Source organism: Leucoraja erinacea, chromosome 11, assembly GCF_028641065.1.
Source record: "Leucoraja erinacea ecotype New England chromosome 11, Leri_hhj_1, whole genome shotgun sequence".
Taxonomy (NCBI): Eukaryota; Metazoa; Chordata; class Chondrichthyes; order Rajiformes; family Rajidae; genus Leucoraja; species Leucoraja erinaceus.
The window spans coordinates 16,467,064-16,492,383 of record NC_073387.1 but is presented as its reverse complement, the minus strand read 5'-3'; the positions used below and the strand labels follow the sequence as shown (position 1 = coordinate 16,492,383).

The following is a 25,320-nucleotide window of genomic DNA, read 5'->3' as shown; positions in this document are numbered from 1 at the left end:
CTGACCTACTGAGTAACTCCAGCACTGTGTTTTACACAAGATTCAAGCATCTTCAGTTGTATCTTTCTCTTTCTCAAAGGCAGATAGTATTGGATGTTAAGAACATCATTGCCAGAGACTCTTACAATCCATGGATGAATAAATGAAATGAATGTAGATGTCTACCGCCGACTGAGAATTGGGAGTCACATCAGTGGAATTACATGTAAGTGTACAAAGATAAGGGTATCTGCTATTTGGTACAAACGTTCCTCATGATGGTGGAAAAAGAATCTGCTACTTTAATTGCATGCTGCCAGTAGTAGGTTGTTAGCTAGACCAGGCTAGAGATCATATGTGTGCATATTGTTTTGGTCTTATACAGATTCATGCAAACCTGTATCCATGATATCTCAACAGAAATCACGATGATAGACAGGCCTCTGAATATTTATTACTGGTGTGAAGTTTGCTGCCTGTAAGATTGATGGAAATCAGTGCCTCTGAAAAGAAATTGGTTGGACACTTCATAAGTAAAGGGCCTGTCCCACTTTCACGACCATTACAGGCGACTATCGGCACCCGTGATAAGTTGCCGAAATGTGACTAGAAAGACGCTATGACTCTTTGCAGACCTCTCACGACCATAAGAGACCTCTCATGACCATACATAGAAACATAGAAACATAGAAATTAGGTGCAGGAGTAGGCCATTCGGCCCTCTCACCGCCATTCATGGATCATGGCTGATCATCCAACTCACCCGCGACCGTACCTGCCTTCTCTCCATACCCCCTGATCCCCTTAGCCACAGGGCCACATCTAACTGGTCGTGAGAGAACTGGCTCAAACCCTCTGTGGCAGCGAGTTCCAGAGATTCACCACTCTCTGGTCGCCGCTGGTTTTAATTTCCATCCTTAAGCTGTGAAAATTTCCTGGACGACCTAACACGGGAACAATCTTCCTGCATCTAGCCTGTCCAACCCCTTAAGAATTTTGTAAGTTTCTATAAGATCCCCTCTCAATCTTCTAAATTCTAGAGAGTATAAACCAAGTCTATCCAGTCTTTCTTCATAAGACAGTCCTGACATCCCAGGAATCAGTCTGGTGAACCGTCTCTGCACTCCCTCTATGGCAATAATGTCCTTCCTCAGAGGTTTGGAGACCAAAAAGCTGTACGCAATACTCCAGGTGTGGTCTCACCAGCAAAAAGAATATACATGTACAACTGCAGTAGAACCTCTCTGTTCCTATACTCAAATCCTTTTGCAATGAAAGCTAACATACCATTCGCTTTCTTTACTGCCTGCTGCACCTGCATGCCTACCTTCAATGACTGGTGTACCATGACACCCAGGTCTCGCTGCATCTCCCCCTTTCCCAATCGGCCACCATTTAGATAACTTTCCTATTTTTGCCACCAAAATGGATAACTCACATTTATCCACATTATACTGCATCTGCCAAACATTTGCACTCACCCAGATCAATACATGCAGTCTCCTACATCCCCTCACAGATAACGTTGCCCCCCAGTTAGTAGATCCGCAAACTTGGAGATATTTCCTTCAATTCCCTCATCCAGATCATTAATATATATTGTAAATAGCTGGGGTCCCAGTACTGAGCCTTGCGGTACCCCACTAGTCACTGCCTGCCATTGTGAAAAGGACCCATTTACTCCTACTCTTTGCTTCCTGTTTGCCAGCCAGTTCTCTATCCACATCAATACTGAACCCCCAATGCCTTGTGCTTTAACGGGCTGTATGGTCGTGAGAGGTCTCCTATGGTCATGAAAGATCACCCACGACATGTCGCCAGGAGTCGCCTGTATGGTCGTGAGAGATCTTCGCTGGTCGTGAGAGGACTCCAAAAAGTCGTAGCGTCTTTCTGGTCGCCGCTGAATTTACAACAAGTTGAAAATTTTGGCGACCTATCACGGGTGCCGGCAGTCGCCTGCAAAGGTCGCAAAAGTGGGACAGGCCCTTAAGAGATTATTTCCATGATCGCAGGGAAAGGGCATGGGAGTTAAGTTTAGTTTAGTTTAATTTATTGTCACGTGTACTGAGGTACAGTGAAAAGCCTTTGTTGCATGCTTACCAGTCAGCAAAAAGAATATACATGATTATGATCGAACTATTCACAGTGTACAGATACATGATAAAGGGAATAATGTGAATAACATTTAGTTCAGTTTTGTTTATAATCACGTGTACTGAGGTACAGTAAAAAGCTTTTGTTGCGTGCTGACCAATCAGCAGAAAGACAATACATGATTACAACCGATCCGTTTATAGTGTATAGATGATAAGGGAATAATGTTTAGTGCAAGGTAATGCCAGTAAAGTCTAATAAAGATCACCTTGAATGATGTAGACTTTCTGCTGGAAGCTGGTTTGGCTCAATAGATTGAAAGATCTCCTTCTGTGCTATGGTAATTCTGGTTCTATATCTACTGTTTGCAGGATAATGGAAACATATTCTAAACTATCATAATGGAATTAGTTAAAGTAAAAAGATATTTAGTGGGTAGACAAAAATGCTGGAGAAACTCAGCGGGTGCGGCAGCATCTATGGAAGCATCCGTCACTCCATAGATGCTGCCGCACCCGCTGAGTTTCTCCAGCATTTTTGTCTACCTTCAATTTTCCAGCATCTGTAGTTCCTTCTTGAACAAGATATTTAGTGGCATTGGATTGGAATTAAGTCGATGCCTTTCTAAAGTGGCACCAACCTCATTATTGGCATGATTGCCACTTTTGATGCTTCTGTGCTATTCTATAATGTCATGATTTGTTTTGTTACTTCAGTGCACAAATATTATCCAGTCACAGTAAACTTTGTTACAGGATATGCGGGTTGCTGCCTACACCAACATTTGTTTGCCAAAAAAAACTTCAGTCAACTTTTGGTCTCTGCAAAATGCAAATTAAGTGATAAGGCGCGGCACAGTAACATAGAGTTGCTGCCATACAGCGCCAGAAACTCAAGTTCGATCCAGACTATGGGCACTGTCTCTATGGAGTTTGTACATTCTCCTGGTGACCACGTGGGTTTTCTCTGGGTGCTCCGGTTTCCTCCCACATTCCAAAGACGTGCAGGTCTGTAGGTAAATTGGTTTCTGTAAATTGTCCTGAGTGTGTACGATAGAACTAGTGTATGGGTGATTGCTGGTTGGTCCAGACTCAGTGGACCAAATGGCCTTTTTTTCATGCAGTATCATTAAACTAAGCTGAACTAAAGGGGAAGAGAGTACAGGAAAAGTTAGTAAAGACACCCAAATTAATGGGACGGAAAGTTCAAGAAGGGATAAGAGAGTAAGGTCAGGTAAAATAGGAACCGGTGTGAGGGGGGATGAATACCGAATTAAAAGTGTTATATATGAATGCGCAAAGTATAAAAAATAAAGTGGATGAATTTGGGGCTCAGTTAAAAATTGGTATGTATGATGTTCTGGGCATTACTGAGACATGGATGCAAGAGGATCAGAGCTCGGAACTGAATATTCAGGGGTATACGTCCTATCGAAAAGACAAACAGGTGGGCAGAGGGAGTGGGGTAGCTCTGTTAGTGAGGAATGAAATTCAGTCCCTTGTGCGGGGTAACATAGAATCAGAAGATGTCGAGTCATTGTGGATAGAACTGTAAGGGTAAAAATACCCTAATGGGAGTTATCTACAGGCCCCCAAACAGTGACCTGAATGTAGGGTTTAAGTTGCATCAGGAGCTAAAATTGGCAAGTAGCAAAAGTAATGCTGTGGTTGTTATGTGAGATTCCAACATGCAGGTAGAAACATAGAAACATAGAAAATAGGTGCAGGAGTAGGCCATTCGGCCCTTCGAGCCTGCACCGCCATTCAATATGATCATGGCTGATCATCCAACTCAGTATCCTCCTGTACCTGCCTTCTCTCCATACCCCCGGATCCCTTTAGCCACAAGGGCCACATTTAACGCCCTCTTAAATATAGCCAATGAACTGGCCTCAACTACCTTCTGTGGCAGAGAATTCAAGAGATTCACCACTCTCTGTGTGAAAATCAGACTGGGACTGGGTAGACTGGGACTGGGTAGACTGGGAAAATCAGGTTGGTACTGGACCCTAAGAAAGGGAGTTTGTAGAGTGCCTCCGAGATGGATTCTTAGAGCAGCTTGTACTGGATACCTACCAGGGAGAAGTCAATTCTGGATTTAGTGTTGTGTAATGAACCAGTTTTGATAAGGGAACTCAGGTAAAGGAACCATTCGAAAGTAGTGACCATAATATGATAAATTTTAATCTGCAATTTGAGAGGGGGAAGGTAAAATCGGAAGTGTCAATATTGCAGTTGAACAAATGGGACTATAGAAGCTTAAAGGAGGAGTTGGCCAAAGTTGACTCGAAAGGGATCCTAGCAGGGATGATGGAAATACCAGCAATGGCAGGTATTTCTGGAAATATTCCAGAAGATGCAGGATCATTTAATTCCAAAGAGCAAGAACGATTCTAAGGGGAGTAAGAGACAACCGTGACTGACAAGGGAAGTAAAGGACAGTATAAAAATAAAAGAGAAGACATATAACATAGCAAAGATGAGCAGGAGGCCAGAGGATTGGGAAACTTTTAAAGATCAACAGAAAGTAAGTAAAAAGGCAATACAGGGAGAAATTATGAGATACGAAGGTAAGCCAGCAAAGAATATAAAGGAGGATAGTAAAAGCTTCTAGATATGTGAAGAGGAAAAAAAGAGTTAAGACAAATGTGGGTCCCTTGAAGCCAGAAACAGGTGAATTTATTATGGGTAACAAGGAAATGGCAGAGGAGTTGAAAAGGTACTTTAGTTTTGGCATCAATAAGGAAGACACAAACTATCTCCCAGATGTACTAGGGGACAGAGGAGGACCTAGGGTGATGGAGAAACTGAAGGGGAAATCATGCTTGACTAATCTTCTGGAATTTTTTGAGGATGTAACAAGTAAAATGGACAAGGGAGAGCCAGTGGATGTAGTGTACCTGGACCTACAGAAAGCCTTTGATAAGGTCCCACACGGGAGATTAGTGGGCAAAATTAGAGCACATAGTATTGGGAGTAGGGTATTGACATGGGTAGAAAATTGGTTGGCAGACAGGAAACAAAGAGTAGCGATAAATGGGTACCTTTCAGAATGGCAGGCTGTGACCAGTGGGTGCCACAAGGCTTGGTGCTGGGACCGCAGCTATTTGCAGTATACATTAATGATTTAGATGAAGGAATTAAAAGTAATATTAGCAAATATGCAGATGACACAAAACTGGGTGACAGTGTGAACTGTGAAGAGGATGCTATGAGGATGCAGAGTGAATTGGACAGGCGTGATTGGACAGATGCATGACAGGCAGATGCAGTATAATGTGGATAAATATGAAGTTATCCACTTTGGTGGCGAGAACAGGAAGGCAGATTATTATCTGAATGGTTTCAGGTTAGGAAAAGGGGAAGTACAACGAGACCTGGGTGTCCTTGTACATCAGTCACTAAAAGCAAACATGCAGGTACAGCAGGCAGTGAAGAAAGCTAATGACATGTTGGCCTTTATAATGAGAGCAATTGAGTATAGGAGCAAAGAGGTCCTTCTGCAGTTGTATAGGGCCCTGCTAAGACCACGCCTGGAGTATTGTGTGCAGTTTTGGTCTCCTAATTTGAGGAAAGGCATTCTTGCCATTGAGGGAGTGCAGCCTAGGTTGGAGCGACTGGGCTTGTATACACTTGAATTTAGAAGGATGAGAGGGATTCTTATAGGAACATATAAAAGGATAGGACACGCTCGATGCAGGAAACATGTTCCTGATATTGGGGGAGTCCAGAACCAGGGGCCACAGTTTAAGAATAAGTGGTAGGCCATTTAGAACTGAGATGAGGAAAAACCTTTTCACACATATAGTTGTGAAATTGTGGAATTCAGAAGGCAGTGAAGGCCGATTCACTGGATATATTCAAAAGAGAGTTAGATAGAGCTCTTAGGGCTAGCAGAGTCAAGGGATATGGGGAGAAGGCAGGAACGGAATACTGAATGTGGGTGATCAGCCATGATCACATTGAATGGTTCATGTGGGCCGATGGGCCAAATAGCATACTCCTGCATCTATTATCTTTGTATCTATGTATCTATGTAACTAGATGACTCTATCAACATCGGGATTAGATTCATTATCTATATTTCCATGTACAGGTTCATTGGCTTCGGTAAAATTCTTCTATGGATTCTTCTTCTATGTAGTTTTTTTTGGCGGTTGGCAAACAACTTTTTAGTGCATTACCGCCACCAACTGGTATGGAGTGTGGATCAAATAACATTATTACATATACTAATAACCTATATCTTTCCGAACAAATTGGTTACCCTGAGAAAAAGCAATAGGATTTGATAGCACTTATATGAACTTTTTTGTAAAATATCTATTAAATCAAATTGTACTTTTTCTTTTCTGAATTGTTCACTCATTTATCTTCTTTCTTCCTCATACCTCTCACAATGTATAATGACATGCTCTATTGTCTCTTCTTGCCCACAGTATTCACATCTGCCTGTATTATGCTTGCCTATTATAAAAAGTGTACTGTTCAGACCAGTGTGTCCAAATCTGATTCTTGAAATTACTGTCTCCTCTTTTCTGTTTTTTCCTGCACATCTCATTTCTCCCACTTTCCTCTGGACTCTGTAGAACCACCGTCCTTTCCACTCTTCCTCCCATTGCTTTTGCCATCTTTCCTTCAGTCTTTGCTTAATAATGTCTTTGATTTCAGTTTTACCTATGTTAATACTTAAATCAATCTTACTTCTTTTTGTTACCTCTTTTGCTACCTTATCTGCCATTTTGTTTCCTCTAATGCCAATGTGTGCTGGTACCCATAAAAATATGACTGTAAGCCCCATCATTTGAATTCTGAATAGTGTTTGTTGTATTTCAATCAAAATGTCTGGTCTACTGTCTGAATGGCTGTGTTGTAAACTCTTTATTGCTAAATTTGAATTTGAACAAATAACTGTCCTTAAAGGCCTAGTATCCTCGACCCACTGTACCGCTAACAATATTGCAATAATTTCACCTGTGTATACTGAGACCTCATTATTGATCCTCTTCCCTACTTTGATGTGAAATTCTGGTACAATAAATGCTACTCCTACTTTATCTACTGAATCTTTTGATGCATCTGGATAAATTTGGACAAAACTGTAGTATCTGTCAATGTATTCCTGTATGATGAATGAATTATACATACATTGTTTATCCTTGTTTTTCTGTTCTAATATTGTAAAGTCTACTGTTGCATCTGGAAGTATCCAAGGTGGAATTGAAGGTAATGGAACCGTTGGAACCACATTTAATTGTGCTATGCTGATTTGTAATGCTCTCTGGTCACTGTCCATCCAAAACTTTTTGTCTCTCTTCTCTCCTTTTCCCAGCATTTTGATAAAATTATAAAATTGTCCCTAATTTGTAGGACCGTACCAGTATATTGGGGTGATCGCAGGTTAGCACGGACTCAGTGAGCCGAAGGTTCTGTTTATGCACTCCATCATAGTAAATCAAAGCAACCTTTGCACATTAAAAGTTTCCATCTTCTACCAGTCATGCACCTGATCAATACATCCTGTAAATAATTGGTTTAGTCAGTAATCTATTCAAAGGAGAGCCACATGCAGCTTATTAGGTACAAAATTAAATGGGAATGTAAATTTAGCACGGGTGACATATTACAGACTTCACATCTTATTAGATAATAGAAATCAATTTTACCGGGTGGCCATTTGGAGAATTTTTATAAATACATCCAGGCTCAACTCATAACTATTGATTAAAGTGCCCAATTAGTTAGTTAATAGTAACTATTCCACAAGTACACCAGTAAGATAATTCATCAGCTTATTACTAAATTGGATAAAACACAGGATGCTAATTACAAAAGGGAAAGGAAACTGTGACAGGAAATTAAAGTGTTTCTCAGGTCTCAACCTGAAGAAAGAGAAAAGTTTTGCACTCTGCACTTTGCAGAACAATTAGTATTGGATTTCTGGCACATGCTTTTTAAAAAATATTGCTGAAGTCATAGACAAGCCCTTTGGCTCAACTCATCCATGCTGAGAAAGATGCCCCATTTAGCCTGGTCATTTTGTCCATGTTTGGCCCATATCCCTCTAAACCTTTCCTATCCATGTTCAAAGTACAGATATAATAGAGAAAAGATAATTCCTCTTGGGAAGATGATTGAAGAGTGTATTGAAAGTCGTAGGTATATAATAATGGTCAGCAAATTCAATGGGAAATTCAGGAAAAACTCATTACCATTGTCCACAGCTGATGCTATCACCCTGGGCCTACACTCACCCCTGGAACATCTGGATAGGAAGGACACCTACGTCAGACCCATTCATGGACAAGAGCCCTGCTTTCAACACCATTATCCCGGACAAGCTCACCTTCAAACTCATAGAACATGGAGTCAGCATTCCCTTCTGTAACTGGATCCTCAACTTATTGACCAACAGACCACAATCAGTGAGAATAGGTGACAAATCATCCTCTCTGATAATCCTCAACACTGGTGCCCTACGAGGATGTGTTCTCAACCCCCTACCATACTCCTTTTACTCCTTTTACACTCATGATTCTGCAGTCAAATACCAATCCAACATAATTTACAAGTTTGCAGATGACACCATCATAGTGGGCTGGATATCAAATAATGACAAGGCAGAGTACAGGAAGATGATTGAGGACCACGTTATCTGGTGCCAAACAACAACCTTTCCCAAAATATCAGCAAGACAAAGGAGATAGTGATCGACTTTAGGAAGCAACACTGTACACACAGCTATACACACACGCATACATTGATAGTGCCGAAGTAGAGATGGTCTTGCGAATAAATATCACCATTAATTTGTTCTGCACCAGCCACAATGAAGCTATGGCCAAGAAAGCACACCAATGCCTCCAGCAGGCCTATGAAGTTTGGCATGTCACCAACAATTCTCAACAGCTTCGACAGATGCGGCGGAGAAAGCATTTTATCAGAATGCATCACAGCATGGTTTGGGAATAGTTCCACCTAAGACTGCAAATATTTGCAGAGTTGTGGACATAGCCCAGACCATCATACAAACCAACCTTCATTTGATTCCATCTACACTTCACGCTACCTCGGCAAGGCCACCAGTATAATCACAGACGTGTGTCACCCCGGTCACTCCCTCTTCTCCTCTCTCCCATCAAGCAAAATGTCCAGAAGTTTGAAAACGCATACCTCCAGATTCAAGGACAGTTTCTTCCCAGCTGTTATCAGGCAACTGAACCGTCCTCTCACCAGCTCGAGTGTGGTCCTGACATCCCATCTACCTCATAGGTGAACCCTCTTTAATCAGACTTTATCTTCAACTAAATGTTGTACCCTTCATCCTGTATCTGTACACTGTGGATGGCTTGATTATGATCTTTATAGTCTTTTTTTTGACTGGACAGCAGGCAACAAAAGCTTTTCACCATCTCCATACACGTGACAATAATAAACTAAACTAAATCTACCCAGAGAGGGACTGGAAAATGGGAACATGTAAAATGAATAACATAGATTTATTTTATAGAGAATCCAGAAATAAAGAAATAGAAAGCTATGTTGATGGGGTTACGGGCGAGAAGAGGTTATGTTGAGTAAAACCACAAATGAAAAGTTCTCTCTTGTCGACCCAAATGAGCTGTTTGCTGTAAATTCTAAACTTTACTTCTAAAAACTGTCATGAAATTGTGATGCAATTGACCTCACAATCATTTTTGATTAGATCTCTCTGGCATCATCAATCTTCAGGCTTCCAGATACACCAAACTATGTTACAGAAAGCTGGAGATAACAGAACGGGAAATGTTGAAGAATACCTTCAAACCGTGAAACTGTGAGAGTGACAGAATCAAGTGGCATCTCAAGTGACAATGGAAGAGTACTTTGTAAGGCAATAATATGAATTAGGACTAAGTAGGCAGTGATGTGATAAGTTCTGATGTTGTGTTCCTCTCCAGCAGATTGGTGTTAAGGGCCACATTAACTCCCATGGGCAATTTCACAGCACAGAGGAATTCTATTCACACATGCGTGCATTGAAGGCATTAATCATCACTTGGCAATTTTCTTTTCACAGTCCCAAGGTTTGAGTGTTGAAGGACTGATGAAAGAGAAGGACTTAACTGCTTCTTAAGACTTAGAGCAAATGGAATGGGGGACTGGTGATAATGAGCTTGTAATGATTATTCTACTGAGGAGGGCTGTTGTGTATGATATCTTACGGTTCTTATCAAACTTATACAGTCGCTCGCCGCACAGTGTGAAATTGATAACATAACTGATAAAAATACTGGATGTTTGGTATGAGATTGTACATTGGATGAGCATGGAGTAACGGCAATTTTAATGAACAATCTGCTTTACAATGGAGTGAATTAATATTTTTTAAATTTGTGAGGAAGTGGTATATTCAGCCAGAATCTTTCTATAGTAGCCTTTGCTCCACCTGTCTTATTGGCCTTACAGGAATGTTAATCAGTTTAGTGTCGAGATTCAGCATGGAAACAAGCCCATTGCTCCACAGACTCCATGGCAAATTTCAAACATCCATTCACATACCAGTTCTCTGTTCCACTTTCGTGACCATTCCCTGCACACTAGGGGCAATTTACAGGGACCAATTAACCTACAAATCAGCATGTCTTTGGGATGTGGGAAGAAACCGAAGCATGTGGAGGAAATCCACATGATGATAAGGAGAACATGTAAACTCCACACAAACAGCACCCAAACTTAGGATTGAACCCAGCTCTCTGGCGCTTCGAAGCAGCAATTCTACACTGTGCCAATGTTATTGATGGAATTTCAAGCTTGGGTTCGGGGGAAGATGTCAGAGCAGAAGAACATCAGAACATTAGAAATAGGAGCAGGAGCAGGTGCTGGGAAAATAGTGTCCCACTCCCGCATCACATTCAAAAAGACCATGGGTGATCTGATTTTTCCCTCAAATCCCATTTTCTGTTGATCCCTCAACATCCTGCTAATAATGCCTCCTCGGATGTTCAACCATCAAATTCCACTCGCAATGATATTGATGCATCACCACATTACTCTGATCACCACAGAAAGTAGAGATCATTCTGTGGTCTCTCCAGGAACTGCAGGTGCTGAAGGAACTGCAGATGCTGATTTACACAAAAGGACACCAAGTGCTGGTGTAACTCAGCGGGTCAGGCAGCATCTCTGGAGAATATGGATAGTTGATGCTGTAGGTCAAATTCTTCAAAGTCTGAATGGATGATGAGCGTTTGATGCCTTTGGTCTGTACTCACTGAAGGGGGGGGCTCATTGAAACCTACAGAATAGTAAAGGACTGAATAGTGAATGTAGGGTACTAATTTAGTTTAGTTTTGTTTAGTTTAGTTTAATGTCATGTTTACTGAGGCACAATGAATTTTCTTTTGTTATGTGCTAACCAAGCTCTACTCCAGAAACCTAAGTGAAAAAGCATCTCAAATTATGTGACAATACAGAGTATGTGCTACCCTCTGGGAGGCACTGAGCTTTGCAATGTTAAAGCAATGCAAGAGAGGGAAGATTGCCAATTGAGTAATACAGTAGAGAGGGATAAAAATCTGTGGCAATTTTAATTTATTAACATGAGATTATTTCAAAGCTTTGTCTCACAATCTCACAATTTTCACCATGAAAGGACCATGGGAGTAGAGGAGCATTATCAGTAGCAGTTTTGTTGTGTTGTTGGTCCCAGATCACCACTGACTGGAACTACTACCTAGCTGTAATGTGAGCGTACATTCAGCAATAGTCTGGCAATGGTTTAAGTTCACAAAGTACTGGAGTAACTCAGCGTATCATGCAACACCTCTGGAGAACACGGATAGGCGACGTTTCGGGTAGGGACCCTTCTTCTAAGTTGGTTGTAAAAGCTAAACTCACTGTTAGCACGCACCTCCTGAGAAAGGACTTTACAGAATAAAGACAGGAAGCCAACCGGATTAGGCCAGTTACCCATGTTGTGCCATCACTTCAATTATATGCCATTTGTATGCGTGTGTTAGTGAAATGGAGGATCAGACAACCTGCTTAGATAAAAACTGCAGATGCTGGTATATCCCAAAAATAGCACAAAGTACTGGATTAACTCAGCAGGTCAGGCAGTGGCTCTGGAGAAAAAGGATGGGTGACATTTCAGGTTGGGACCCTTCTTTAGAATTCAGATCAGAAAAACTTCTAGGTTGACTTAGCTGCTTTGGTCACTACCTTTGTGTCCATGTGGAAATCAACAACATTGACAAAGGATGAGAAGATTGCTGGCAGCTACAGGATCAAACTGGTGGGAGAATGGGGAGTTAACAGTGTGGAAAGGCAGGGAAACAGCAGGCTGGATAAACACAGGCCTCTGAACAAATGAGGCACTGTTCCAAATGACCCTTCAGTGTTTCAGCTGCAGCTTAAGTGAACTTGTCACAAAAAGATAGCAGCCAATAGTTGCCCATATCCTCTCTGCTTCACTGAGGGGGTTTCAAAGGCAATCAGCTAACATGTGCTCTGCCTAGAAACAAACAAATTAAGGAAAGATAACTTGATTAATTGCAGAAATATGTGTGAGGTGTCACACTTGGATTGTGAAGTTGCCAAGTACACTGGGGAGATAGTAAATTAGCCTAGATTTATTTTGTTTTTAAACTTGCAAATGAGTGCGAGGCTATTTAATTGGATGGGCTTTAACAACTGCAAGAAATTTTACCTGCACCAGCTCACATATTATCCTAAATATTAGCACGAGTGAGCACATCACTTAAGGGTCTGTCCCACTGCGGCCTAATTTGTGAGTTTAGAAGAGTTTGCGCTTGACTCAAACTCGCAGCATGGTCGACATGTGGTCCTAGGAGATCACTGTAACTCCCTCATGCTCGAGGGAAGTTCCCGCACACTCACGGCCTCAGTTTGGTCAAGGAAAATTTTCAGCATGCTGAAAAAAATGTTGTGAGTAAAAATTGTTCGGCATGGTTCTTTTGAACTCATAGTGCAGTGGAGTGGGGTCGCTATGTGGTTATAGGCCATCGAGGTAGCCGTAGGCAATCTCCTTTGCTGACCGGGCATTTTAATTGGCTCATTGGAGTTTTCAGAACCAAAGAAATCCGACCGGTAATGTTAAATGCCAGCTAAACTTTACTAAAAGTTGTCTGGCTTCTTAAAAGTGTCTCCACTCCTTCTCCCCCCCCTTCACTCCCTTTCTCTCCACCTCGTTCTCCTTCTCCCCCCCCCCCCCCCCCCCCCCCCCCCTAAAGGACTTATGTACACTGTGCGAGCCATCTTTTACCTTCCTGTTCATCGCGGGTGTGAATCCCCCGCTTTCCCTGGTCCCCGTCTTTGCGAGTGTGTGTGTGTGTGTGTGTGTGTGTGTGTGTGTGTGTGTGTGTGTGTGTGTGTGTGTGTGTGTGTGTGTGTGTGTGTGTGTGTGTGTGTGTGTGTGTGTGTGTGTGTGTGTGTGTGTGATGGTCAATCCAGCTCACGGTTTCATCGCTGACGGTCGATCCAGCTCAAGGGTTTTCAGGCGAGTGCCCTCGAGCTTGAAGGTCGAAGACAGTCACTGAATAATCGTGTTAGTGGGACAGGCTCTTTACTATGTATTACTGGCAGAAGCAATATATAGTAAAAAGAAACAGTAACATAAAAGATGCTAGAAGTTAATAAATAAAACAAAGAGATAAAATGGTTCAAAACACACGGCCACAGTAGCATTGCATTTTAAGTGTGTGCTTGTAAAGCTATAAAATGATTCCCCTCGAGGGTAAAATGATTTCTGATGAAGATAGTTCTTCCATCCTTTGCATTTCATCTTGGAAGCCAACACTCAAATTTAACTTTGATTTGGTGAAACATTCCATGGCAATTTGTTGGGCGTCGTCAAACAAAATTAAACTCCAACGTAAAGCATAGACTACTGAAAAAGGTAGATTTTAAGGAGCTCCTTAAAGAGGGAGGGAGGGAGCATGTGGCACACTCTGGCAAAGGAGGAGGCCCAGGACAGAAACGTCTGAAGAAGGGTCTCAACCCGAAACGTCACGCATTCCATCTCTCATTTTTTTGGAAATAGGGTTATTGACCCTCGATGAAAGGTTACATTTAGCTGTTTTCTTTTTTTTTCATTATTTTATTCTGTGTTTAATTTAGTTGAATACATTTGTTAACTTTACAATTTCATTTTTTCAATTATTTCTGTATCAATTTCAACAGTTTTTCAATGCCCTTCGGTTATCACATGCACTTGAAAGTAGTGAAACAGGTCTTTGAAAGCACATAGAAAAATGTGATAGGTGAAAATAGATAGGTGACCTTTGGGTCAGGACCCTTCTTCAGACTGATTGTGGAGGGAGAGTGGTAGAAAGCTGGGCGAGAGGGAGGGCAAGACAAAGCCCAGGGGATGATAGACGGATGTAGCTGAGGGGGGTTTTGATCAACATGATGGTTGGACAGCTAGACACAGACTAAAGGTATGAGATAAGGACAGAAGAGTTTTATGAATGGTGAAGCCAGAGGAAGGAATGTGGGTAGATGGGAAGGGGGGGGGGAATAAATGGGTGCAAGTCCAGGTGGGAAGACAGGGAAAGAAACGTGGGAGGGGGGAAAGCAGGTTTTGTACGTAACCTAAAGTTGGAGTATTTACCGTTTATACCATTGGGTTGTAAGCTACCTAAGTGGAATAATGAGGTGTTGTTCCTCCAGTTTTCATGTGGCCACACTCTGGCAAAGGAGGAGGCCCAGGACAGAAAGGTCTGAAGAAGGGTCTCAACCCGAAACGTCACGCATTCCATCTCTCCAGAGATTTTGCCTGTCCTACTGAATTACTCCAGCATTTTGTGTCTATCTTCGGTTTAAACCAGAATCTGCAGTTGCTTCATAATGTGAACCTTATCTACTGCATTGGGTGTTCCCTGTGTGACTTCCTTTACATTGGTGAGATCAAGCGTAGACTCTGCAACTGTTTCAGCAAACACTTGTACTCAATCTGCGAAGGCCTACTGACCTCCCAGTTGCTCACCATTTTAACTCCCCTTCCCTATCCCATATGAACCTTGTGTAGGAAGGAACTGCAGATTCTGGTTTAAACCGAAGATAGACACAAAATGCTGGAGTAATTCATTAGGACAGGCAAAATCTCTGGAGAGATGGAATGCGTGACGTTTCGGGTTGAGACCCTTCTTCAGACCTTTCTGTCCTGGGCCTCCTCCTTTGCCAGAGTGTGGCCACTTGAAAACTGGAGGAACAACACCCTATCTATTTTCTCCAGAGATGCTGCCTGACTCACTGAGTTATTCCAGTACTTAGTGTCTTACTTCTGGTGTGTTATAATAGGCCACCAGGACAGTACTGAGATCCAGGGCCTCGGGATCTGTCATTTATAAACTTGGCCACCAGTCACAGCCCATTTCTCCATGGGAGAGTCAGAGAACCAAGGCCTCTGGATTGTTTGTAGCATCACAGGTGCAAAAGACGGTGTGGTCCTGAGGCCAGGACTGGTGGCGGACAGTCAATGAAAATAAGCATTGGATCACATCAAGCTCAATCCATCAATCTGCTTCAACTCTGCTTTTCTCTCCATGGATGCTGTCTGACCTGCTGTATGTTTCCACCACTTTTAATTTTTGCTTGGATATCTACTTGGGGTGGCACAATGGTGCAGCAGTAGAGTTGCTGCCTCACAACACTACAGATCCTGCCTGTACCGGATTTGTACTTTTTCCCTGTGGGTTTTCTCTGGATGCTCCGGTTTCCTCCCACATTCCTAGGTCATACAGGTTTGTAGGTTAATTGGCATCTGTAAATTGTAAATGTCCCTAGTGTTTAAGATAGTGCTAGTGTATGGGGTGATTGCTGGTCGCAGCGGACTCAGTAGGCCAAAGGGCCTGATTCTGTATCTCTCTAAAGTCTAAAGTCTTAATGCTCCTGTACCTGGAAGAAGTATTGGCAAGATTTGTCATGCTGGACTTGAATGGATAGTCTCTGAGAGTGACCTTCCAGGAGAAGATGGAATACTAATGGAAACCTGCCTGATGGCTTGTCCACATTATATGGGGTTCCCAAGAAGATCAACTCACTTTTGTTCAATGTTTCTCTCAAATCACATCGCACTACCTCAGTACAAGATTAGTGGCTTGTTCAAGACTTGGCAACTTGCATAGTCTCCAGTGAGTTAGTAAAAGCAAACATCATAAGATCTTTACCATAGATTCCTCTCCATATATCAGAATCGCTGTCTCAGAGTGAAGTCAAATGTAAATTTGAAGAACAGCACCTCATATTTTGCTTGGACGGTGTACAACCCAGCGGTATGAATATTGATTTTTTTAATCTTAAGCAACCCTTACATTCCCTCTCTCTCTGTTCCCCCCCCCCCCCCCCCCCCCCACACTAGTCATCCTGCTAGTTTCACTGTTTCTACCCCCACATTATCATCTCTTCCCCAGCCACCAATGGATCATTGTGAGCTTTGTCGTTCCTTGATCATGCTTGCTGGCCTTAATTTGTTCTTTTCATACCTTTCATTCTTTTGTTCTCTGTGCCTTTTCATACCTCTAGTTTCCCTCTCCCCTGACTCAGCCCGAAGAAGGGTCTCGACCCTGAAACATCACCTATTCCTTTTCTCCAGAAATACTACTTGACCCATTGAGTTACTCCAGAATGTTATGTCTATCCTCTCCTTATGAACCTGTTTGCAAACCTCGATCATCCAAATTCCTGCTGCTGTTCTGCCTGTCTAGTGGTACCTTCTACAGGAATCTGGTGAAGTCAGACTGCTTAAATCAGGATCACAAATATAGCTTGATAATTAGTCTCAGACTATGCACAAAACATGTATTCTTAATTTGAAATCTGATTACCATCCAGATACACAATGAGGTAGCCACAGACTAAAAGCTCAAAACCAAAGCAGTACAGTAATATACAGTATGATGCATGAAGGAAGGAACTGTGGATGCTGGTTTATACTGAAGATAGACACAAGATGCTGGAGTAACTCAACGGGTCAAACAGCATCTCTGGAGATAATAAATGGGTGACATTTTGGGATGGATTCCTTTTTCAAACTGCAATATACTATATGCAGGGATTTGCAGGAATATGGATCAGGTGCGGACAGAGGAGATTAGTCTAACTTGGCATCATGTTCCGCATGGACATTGTGGACTGAAGGGCCTGTTCCTGTGCTGTACTGTTCTGTGTTCTATGTTCTGTGATATTAGCTGATGATTTTTGGAACTTGCTGAGAATGGGTTTGAATTTATTAGCCCTTCCCAGCAATTAGCCTGGAACGCGGGAAATTCTAGGTGCTGATTCTCACAAGTTTAGTAATTTGTTTTTACTTCGTCAACTTGTGTTTTGCCACACTCTCCTCAGCAATTGAAAGTTATTAAGAACTATTATACCTTTTATTTAACAGTTTTGATGCCTTTTACCACAAATTCTCTGATTATTCCAGCTTTTAGTTGCGATTTCAGCTCACAATCTATGTGGCTGAAAATTTACAGAAAGTTGTGCAGTGTTGCAAGTTACAAGTTTGGTTGCGATATTAATGTTTGAATTCCCTTTAAACACACCGGATTTTGCTCCTTTAGGTTCATATGATAGTTAATGTACAAGACTAAAATTCATGGGATTACAGGTACATGAGCTTGTACCTGGGATATTTGATTTCAAATAATCTTCTGATCCAAATTTTAAAGAAATATTCTGGTGGCCATGGAATTATAGGGTTGTCACAAAATGAAACAAATTATATCAGCTGTTCTAAACCATCTTATATGCCTGGCAAACTTAAAATAACAAATGCATTTGATGGATTTATCCCTCGTAGTCAGATAGCTCCTGGGGAGAGGGAAACAAAGTCAATCATTCAAGTCAGTGAATGTTCATCAGAATGCTGAAGCTCTATAAGGCGCTGGTCAGGTCACATTTGGAGTACCATAAGCAAATTTGGACCTCATATCTGAGGAAGGATGTGCTGGCTCTGGAGAGGATACAGAGGAAGTTTACAAGAATGATTCCAGGAATGAGTGGGTTAGCATATGATGAGCGTTTGACAGCACCGGGCCTCAATTCGCTTGAGGTTGAGGGCAGACCTCATTGAAACTTACAGAATAATGAAAGGTGTAGATAGAGTGGATGTGGAAAAGATGTTTCCACTGGTGGGAGTGTCAAGGACCAGAGGTCATAGCCTTACAATTAAAGGGCGCTCTTTTAGAAAGGAGGTGAGGAGGAACGTCTTTTGTCAGAGGGTAGTTAATCTGTGGAACTCATTCCCACAGAGAGTTGTGGAGGCCAAGTCAGTGGATATTTTTAAGGCAAAGATAGACAAATTCTTGATTAGAACGGGTGTCAAGGGTTATGGGGAGAAAGTAGGAAAATGGGATTAGGAGGCAGAGATCTGCCATGATTAAATGGCTGGAAGACTCGATGGGCCGAATGGCCTAATTCTACAATAACTCATGCAATTTTAAGGCCCCATATCTGAGGAAGGATGAGCTGATATCCCAGAGGTGCTCCCACACACTCTTAACTGAGCCTGAGCTTATACTGACCTGAAATACCACCCACATGTGTTCTCCAGTGATGCTGCCTGACTTGCTGAGTTTTTCCGGAAATTTGACTCTTTTTTTTTTTGCATACCAGCATCTGCATTTCCTTGGTTCTACTGTTCCTGAATCTGGGGCTGTGCGTTTTCATACTTCTATAACTTTTTCCTGATGTGAGAAGGGAGAAGAGAAAGTGGCCAGGGTGCGACTGTACCAAGGCTGCGTGAGTTGTAAATGGAGTCAATGGAACGGAGTTTGGTTTGAGTGATGGTTTGGGCTGCGTCCACAATTCTCTGCAATTTCTTGCGGTCTTGGATGGAGCTGGTTACAAACCAAACCAGTGCACTCCAATCTTTGCACCATTCCTTTATTTTGCATTCATCATTGCAGTTAGTGTACCCAACATTGTCATGTGACCTCTATGAGCTTCACATGAACTAGGAATTGCATTGACAATGGACTAACCTAAACCTGAGTTCCCCTAGTCGGTGAACCAAACATCACCATTTAGTACTCCTGGTTCAGGAGTTTAATGATTCAATTGAATATCTCAGATTTATCATTTCCAATTCCCACTTCAGTCAATGGAGGATCATAAGTTCTGAATACCAAATGACTTCCATTTATCTTAACACAATTATTACATAATTGAAAGGCATAAATCTGCAAGTTGTATCTCTAGGAAAGTCCTTTCTTTAGACTTTAGAGATTTTGGAGTTGCAGCATGAAAACAGGCCCTTTGGCCCACCAGTCCATGCTGACCAGCAAGGACCAATTACACTAGCACTATATTACACACTGGGACAATTTACAATGTTTTGACCAAAGCCATTTCACCTACAAAACTGTACGTCTTTGAAATGTGGGAGCATCCCGAGAAAACCCTTTGCAGTCACAGGGAGAACATATGAACTCCATACAGACAGCAGGTGTAGTGAGGATCGAATCCGGGTCCACAGCACTGTAGGGCATCAACTCTACCGCTGTGCAACTGTGCTTCCCTTAACTCTTTTATGATGTGAACTTATGATGGTACTACATACTTACAAGCAAATACATTCCATTTCTTCATTGCTCATTAATTAGATATTAAGACAGCTTCAAGGGTATTTGCTAGGTTAGTACCAGTACATTAAGCGCTAACAATTCAGATCTTTAAAGCATTTGTGTACATAGCACTGTTTCCTCTAATTGCCCAATGAATTATCTCAATGATGGATCATTGGTTTATTCAAAGGTTAATGGAAGATATTGTTGACAGTGATTGTCGATAAGCTAAGGAAACATTGTGCAGAGGAAAGGCCATCAAGGCAGTTATACATGAGATGGCTGGCATCTTTAAGTCCCTGTTCCACTTTAAGATATACACCATGACATGCTGGAGATGCATGGAAGTCCTTCCGTCACCACTGGACCAGAAAGCCTGAACTCCACTGCCCCACATAAATTACAAATTATTCTTATTTTCCAACACTCAACTTGCTTTTATCACTTTTAGCACACGCTGAAACGAACATGGCTCAACCAGTAGGAGTTCAAAGAACAGATGAAACTTGGCTCTAATTGCCTTGAACATTGAATTCTACAATTTTATTTAACTTCCTTAACCGCTAATGGACGGAGTTTGCACGTTCTCCTCATTTCAGCTTGGGTTTTCCCCGGGTACTCCCCTCATTCCAAAGATGTAGAGGTTTGTTGGTTAATTGGCTTCAGTAAAGATTGTAAATTGTCCCCAGTGTGTAGGATTGTGCTACTGCACGGGGATTTGGTCATTGTGGACTCGATGGGCTGAAGGGCCTATGTCCCCGCTGTATCTCTAAACTAAACTAAACTAAACTAAACTCTAACAACCCCCCCCCCCCCCTCCCTCTTCCTCCCTTTCTCTCCACTCTATTTTTTCCCCCTCCCCCTCTCCCCCTCCCCTGTGCCCCATCTGGACTCCCACATATTTTCCACTACCCCTCCCCCTCGCCCTCCTCCCACTTTCCTTCGTCTGGCTCCATAATTTGAAACTCTTCAATTCTGTATCTCCTGCTTTTATCTCTGGCCTTTGTTCCAACAATATGCCTATCAAAACCCCCCTTAGCCTGTGTCCACATATGCCTGCCATGCTCCATCCTGGAGGAGTGTTGGGACAGGACAAAGCCTGGCAAGTGAGCTGACTATCAAAAACCCCTCTCATCTGTATCCACTTATCACTTGCAGGCTTTCTACCAACCATCCTCTTATCCAGCTTTCTTTCGCCCCCAGCCCACCCCCACTCTACAATCAGTCTGATGAGGTTCACAACCCAAAATGTCACCTATCCCTGTTCACCAGAGATGCTGCCTGTCCCACTGAGTTACTCCAGTACTTGGTGTCCTTTCGTGTAAACCAGCATCCTGCCATTAGCAGCTTTGGAACATCTAAAATTAAGCCTCACATCATTCTTTTGTGAGTTAGAGCTTGGTAAAACCACTTAAGGCAGGTGCTGTAATGGTGGCTGTGTGGGCACAGGGATTTGAAGTTGCAAATCTTAGTTTAGTTAGTGATACAGGGTAGAAACATGCACTTAGGTCCGCCAAGTCCAAGGCTATCTCCGAACACCTGTGCAATAGTTCCACCCTACACACACTAGGGACAATTTACAGAGGGCCAATTAGCCTCCAAACCTGTACACCTTTGGAATGTGAGACGAAACCGGAGAAGCAGGAGAAAACCTACACGGTCACAGGAGGAACGTACGAACGCCGTACAGACAGCACTCTTAGTCAGGATTAAACACGGGTCTCTGGTGATGTAAGGCAGCAACTCTACCACTGCGTCACTGTGCCATCCTATGCCAGCAGTTGTCTGTCTTTTCACTGTTTTATTTTTATATTTAGTTAGTTAAAGTGTTTTGTTTGGAGGTCTAGACTTTTTTGTGTGGGGGGTGGGAGGGGGGGGGGGAAGGGGGAAACTGCCTTTCAGGGTCCCAACCTGGTCGGAGAGGCAGCTTTTCTCCGGGCTGCAGCTTCGACCCGTCCTCGCGGCCTACCAGCGGGCCTGGAGCGGCGTTTCCTGTCGCGGACCACCCAGAACCTCAGCTTCGGCGACGGCACAGCGCTGGAGCGCTATCGTGGAGCGGGCGATGCCTTGCCTGGGTCGCCGCGCTGGAGCTCCGGTGAGCTGAGACTGCTGGGAACAACATCGCGGAGCTGCGGGACTGTGGAGCGGCCAGCTGCGGGCGGCGACACCGAACTTTACACCAGGAGCTTAAGATCTCACGACAAGATCGCCAGTTGTGGAGCTCCATCTGGCGCGGCCTTGTTGGCTTCGGAAGCTGCGGCCTCCAGTACGGAGGCGGCCGTTCCAGGGTTCGCATGCCGCTAAGAGGACTCTCCCGACGCTGGAGTACCATCACCCGGCGAGAAGTGCCAGGAACATCGGGCCTCTGTAGAGGCAACTGTGGAGGCCTCAATAGGCCCGTCTATGGGTGAACTGGGGTTGGGGACTGGACTTTGTGCCTTCCCTCATGGTGGGAGCCATTGTGGGGGGATGTTCTTTGTGTTTAAGACTCTCATTGGTGTTATGTCTGTATTCTTTTGTGTACTGCAAAATGGCAAAAAGCATTTCACTTTATTACACCTCGGTGTATGTGAATGTGACTAATAAAAACCTTTGAATACTTTGAATATGTCACAATACAAGCCAGGTGGAGAGTTAAGAAAGTGAGAATCATTCATCATCCTGAGCTAAGACTGAATGTGAGTCTGAGGCTGATCACTTTCAGGGCCCAAAGTGACATTGGATGCAATTACTTAGCATAAAACTGCCCAGCATTCAGCACCAGTTAGTTCTAAATTGTCATTTTCACATGAATGGTGTACAATCTGCAGAGACATGCAACTGACAAAATCCAATAAATCCAATTTGATTTGTTCTTGGGGAAAGTTTTCATCTTTAATCTTTAATCAGACTTTTCTGGACTTTGCATCAAAGATTATTTCCTTTATCCTGGATCTGTACACTGTGGGCAGCTTGATTGTAATCCTGTATAATCTTTGCACTGACTGGATAGCACACAACAAGAAAGCTTTTCCAGTACCTCGTCACATGGGATAATAAACTAAACTAAACTAAATGAGAGGGAGAAAGTTAAATGGAGATGTGCAGGAAACATTTTTTACTCAGAGTAATAGTGGAGCCTGGAATGCATTCCAACATGGTGGTGGAGGTAGATACGATAGTGACGTTTAAGAGGCTTTTAGATGGACGCATGGAAATGCAGGGAATAGAGGGCTATGGATCATGTGCATGATGATAAGATCAGTTTAATGTGATATCCCATGCTTTCCTGTTCCATGTAAAAAAAGGCATACAGTATACTTAGTTTAATTTATTTTTGCAATACAAAACAGAAAACAGGTCCTTCGGCCCACCGAGCCCATGCTGACCAGCGATCCAGGCACACTAACACTATCCTACACACAATAGGGACAATTTACTATTTTAGCAAAGCCAATTAACCTACAACCCTGTACATCTTTGGAGTGTGGGAGGAAACCGGAGCAATTGGAGAAAAACCATGCAAGTCAGGGTGAGAACATACAAACTTCGTAGCTGAGGGAGGTACTATTGCGATGTTTAAGAAACATCTAGACAAGTACATGGATAGGATAGGATTAAAGGGATATGGACCAGTCGCAGGCAGGTGGGACTAGTGTAAATGAGGCTGTTGGTCAGCGTGGGCAAATGGAACTGAAAGGCCTGTTTCGATGCTGTAAGACTCTATGACTCACTCCATTACTATGAACTGTGGTGACTTTGGTCTGACTACTGCTCAAGTTCAACAAGTCAAGTCAAGTTTATTGTACTAGTACAGTGAGGTGCAGGTACAACAAAAATCTTGCTTGCAGATTTAATACGGGCAAGAAACTATTGACCTTGCTGTTCACAGTTTTTGTTTAGTCCTAGTACCTCTCAGATGAATCTATGCTATACCCCATTGCACAACTAATGCATCATTTATAATGGATGTCCAAAACTAAACATAAAACATAGACCACTACATAGAGGAATGGACCATTCAGCAAATGATATCCATTGTGATCACAGAGCAACTTTAAAATAATGCCATTTCCTGTGATATATATATCTCAGTACAACCACTGGTGCCTAGCTAAAGCTAAAGCTAAAGATTGATAGTTTAGTTTTGTTTATTATTGTCACATGTACCAAGGTACAGTGAAATGCATTTTTTTGCATGCAGTCCAGTCAGTGAAAAGACTATACATGATAACTATCGAGCCGTCCACAGTGTACAGATACAGCATGAAGTCTATAAAGTTTAATGCAAGATAAGGTTCAATAAAGTCCGATTAAAGATAGTTTGAAGGTCTCTAATGAGGTGGATGGGATGTCAGGACCATTCTCTAGCAGGTGAGAGGATGGTTTAGTTGCCTGATAACAGCTGGGAAGACACTGTACCTGAATCTGGAGGTTTGAATTTTCAAACTTCTGTACCCCTTGCCTGATGGGAAAGGATAGAATAGGGCATGGTGAAACGCATCCTTGATTATGCTGATGGCCTTCCCGAGGCATTATGAATTGTAGATGGAGTCAATGGAAGGGAGATTGACTTGTGTGTTAGTCATTCTTCATTTTCATTACTTTGCAACCAAAAATGCTGGTAAATGCAGCAGTTGTCTATCTTTTTCAAACTCAAGCTCCTTTTCCTTTCACTCTTCAGGACTTTTGTGAGCTGGATGTGGAGGCGCTGAGAGAAAGGGATGACCATCATGTTCTGAGAATGGAGATAGATAATACGATCTTCCCTCAAGCAGGTCTATCTTCCAATAAACTCAGCAACCTGCTTCTGATGATATGGTAGGTTACATTATTTATGTAACTTACTTTGTAATAATAATTAATAATAGCAAAGTCTTTATAAGACGTTTAAGTCTGCATAAACGTAATAACACTCTCTTTGTCCTTTGATAAAGACTACAGATATCTGTTGTTGTTGTCACCCATGTGATAAGACTTTCCCACATTGGTTGAAGTGTGCCCGCCTTTACAAAAGAAAGACGGGTGACCAATATGATGCCATTGTGAGTTTGCAAATGGGTGAAAAACAAGAAACCTGAACTATTGGTACAGAGATAAGGCAACTGGGAATTCAAGTAATTAAATAAAGGGGGAGCTTTTAACAAAAGGCAAGCATCAATAATCATAGCCACAGAACTATTGGATTGTTGCAAAGACCTATCAGGCTCACCAGTCCTCTTAATGAGCAGTTACCAGAGACAAAAAAACAAGTAAAAATTGAATAGACATTTCTGCAAAATCCCCCAGTGAGAGTGAACCAACTGTGTAGAGACAGAATATAATGGAAGCTGAAACTCTTGTTTGCATTTATCAAAGGCAGCCAAAGATAGATTTCTTCAGTGTTTTTTTTAGATATTTTGTTTAAAAGTACAGTGTGGAAACAGGCCCATCGGCCCACTGTCCATACCGAACAATGATCACCCATACACTAGTTCTATCCTGCACACGAGGGGCGATTTACAAAAGCCAATTAACCTACAAACCTGTACTTACTTGGAAGGCGGGGACAAAGTAGTCTGCAGTCCGTAGTCAGGATCAAACCTGTGTCTCTGGCTCTGTGAGGTAGAAACTATACTTCTGTGCTACAATGCTGCTCTTCAATATACTTTATTGTCCCATGCACTGGGGTACAGTTAACTTTCTTGAGGTACAGTATGTGT

General features: G+C 42.5%; 1 protein-coding gene across 2 annotated transcripts in view; it reads left to right on the top strand.

Moving 5' to 3' along the window:
• The first annotated feature begins 9,371 nt into the window (after positions 1-9,371).
• LOC129701503 (palmitoyltransferase ZDHHC12-like) overlaps positions 9,372-25,320 on the top strand; it is a 56,056-nt gene continuing 40,107 nt past the window's right edge. Inside the window, exons 1-2 of one of the 2 annotated variants that reach the window (XM_055642731.1) lie at positions 9,372-9,940; positions 24,303-24,439. In XM_055642731.1, the coding sequence (XP_055498706.1) occupies positions 9,926-9,940; positions 24,303-24,439 (152 nt within the window). In that variant the 5' untranslated portion in view covers positions 9,372-9,925. The remainder of the gene's footprint in view (positions 9,941-24,302; positions 24,440-25,320) is intronic. The other variant, XM_055642730.1, reaches the window with a different exon arrangement.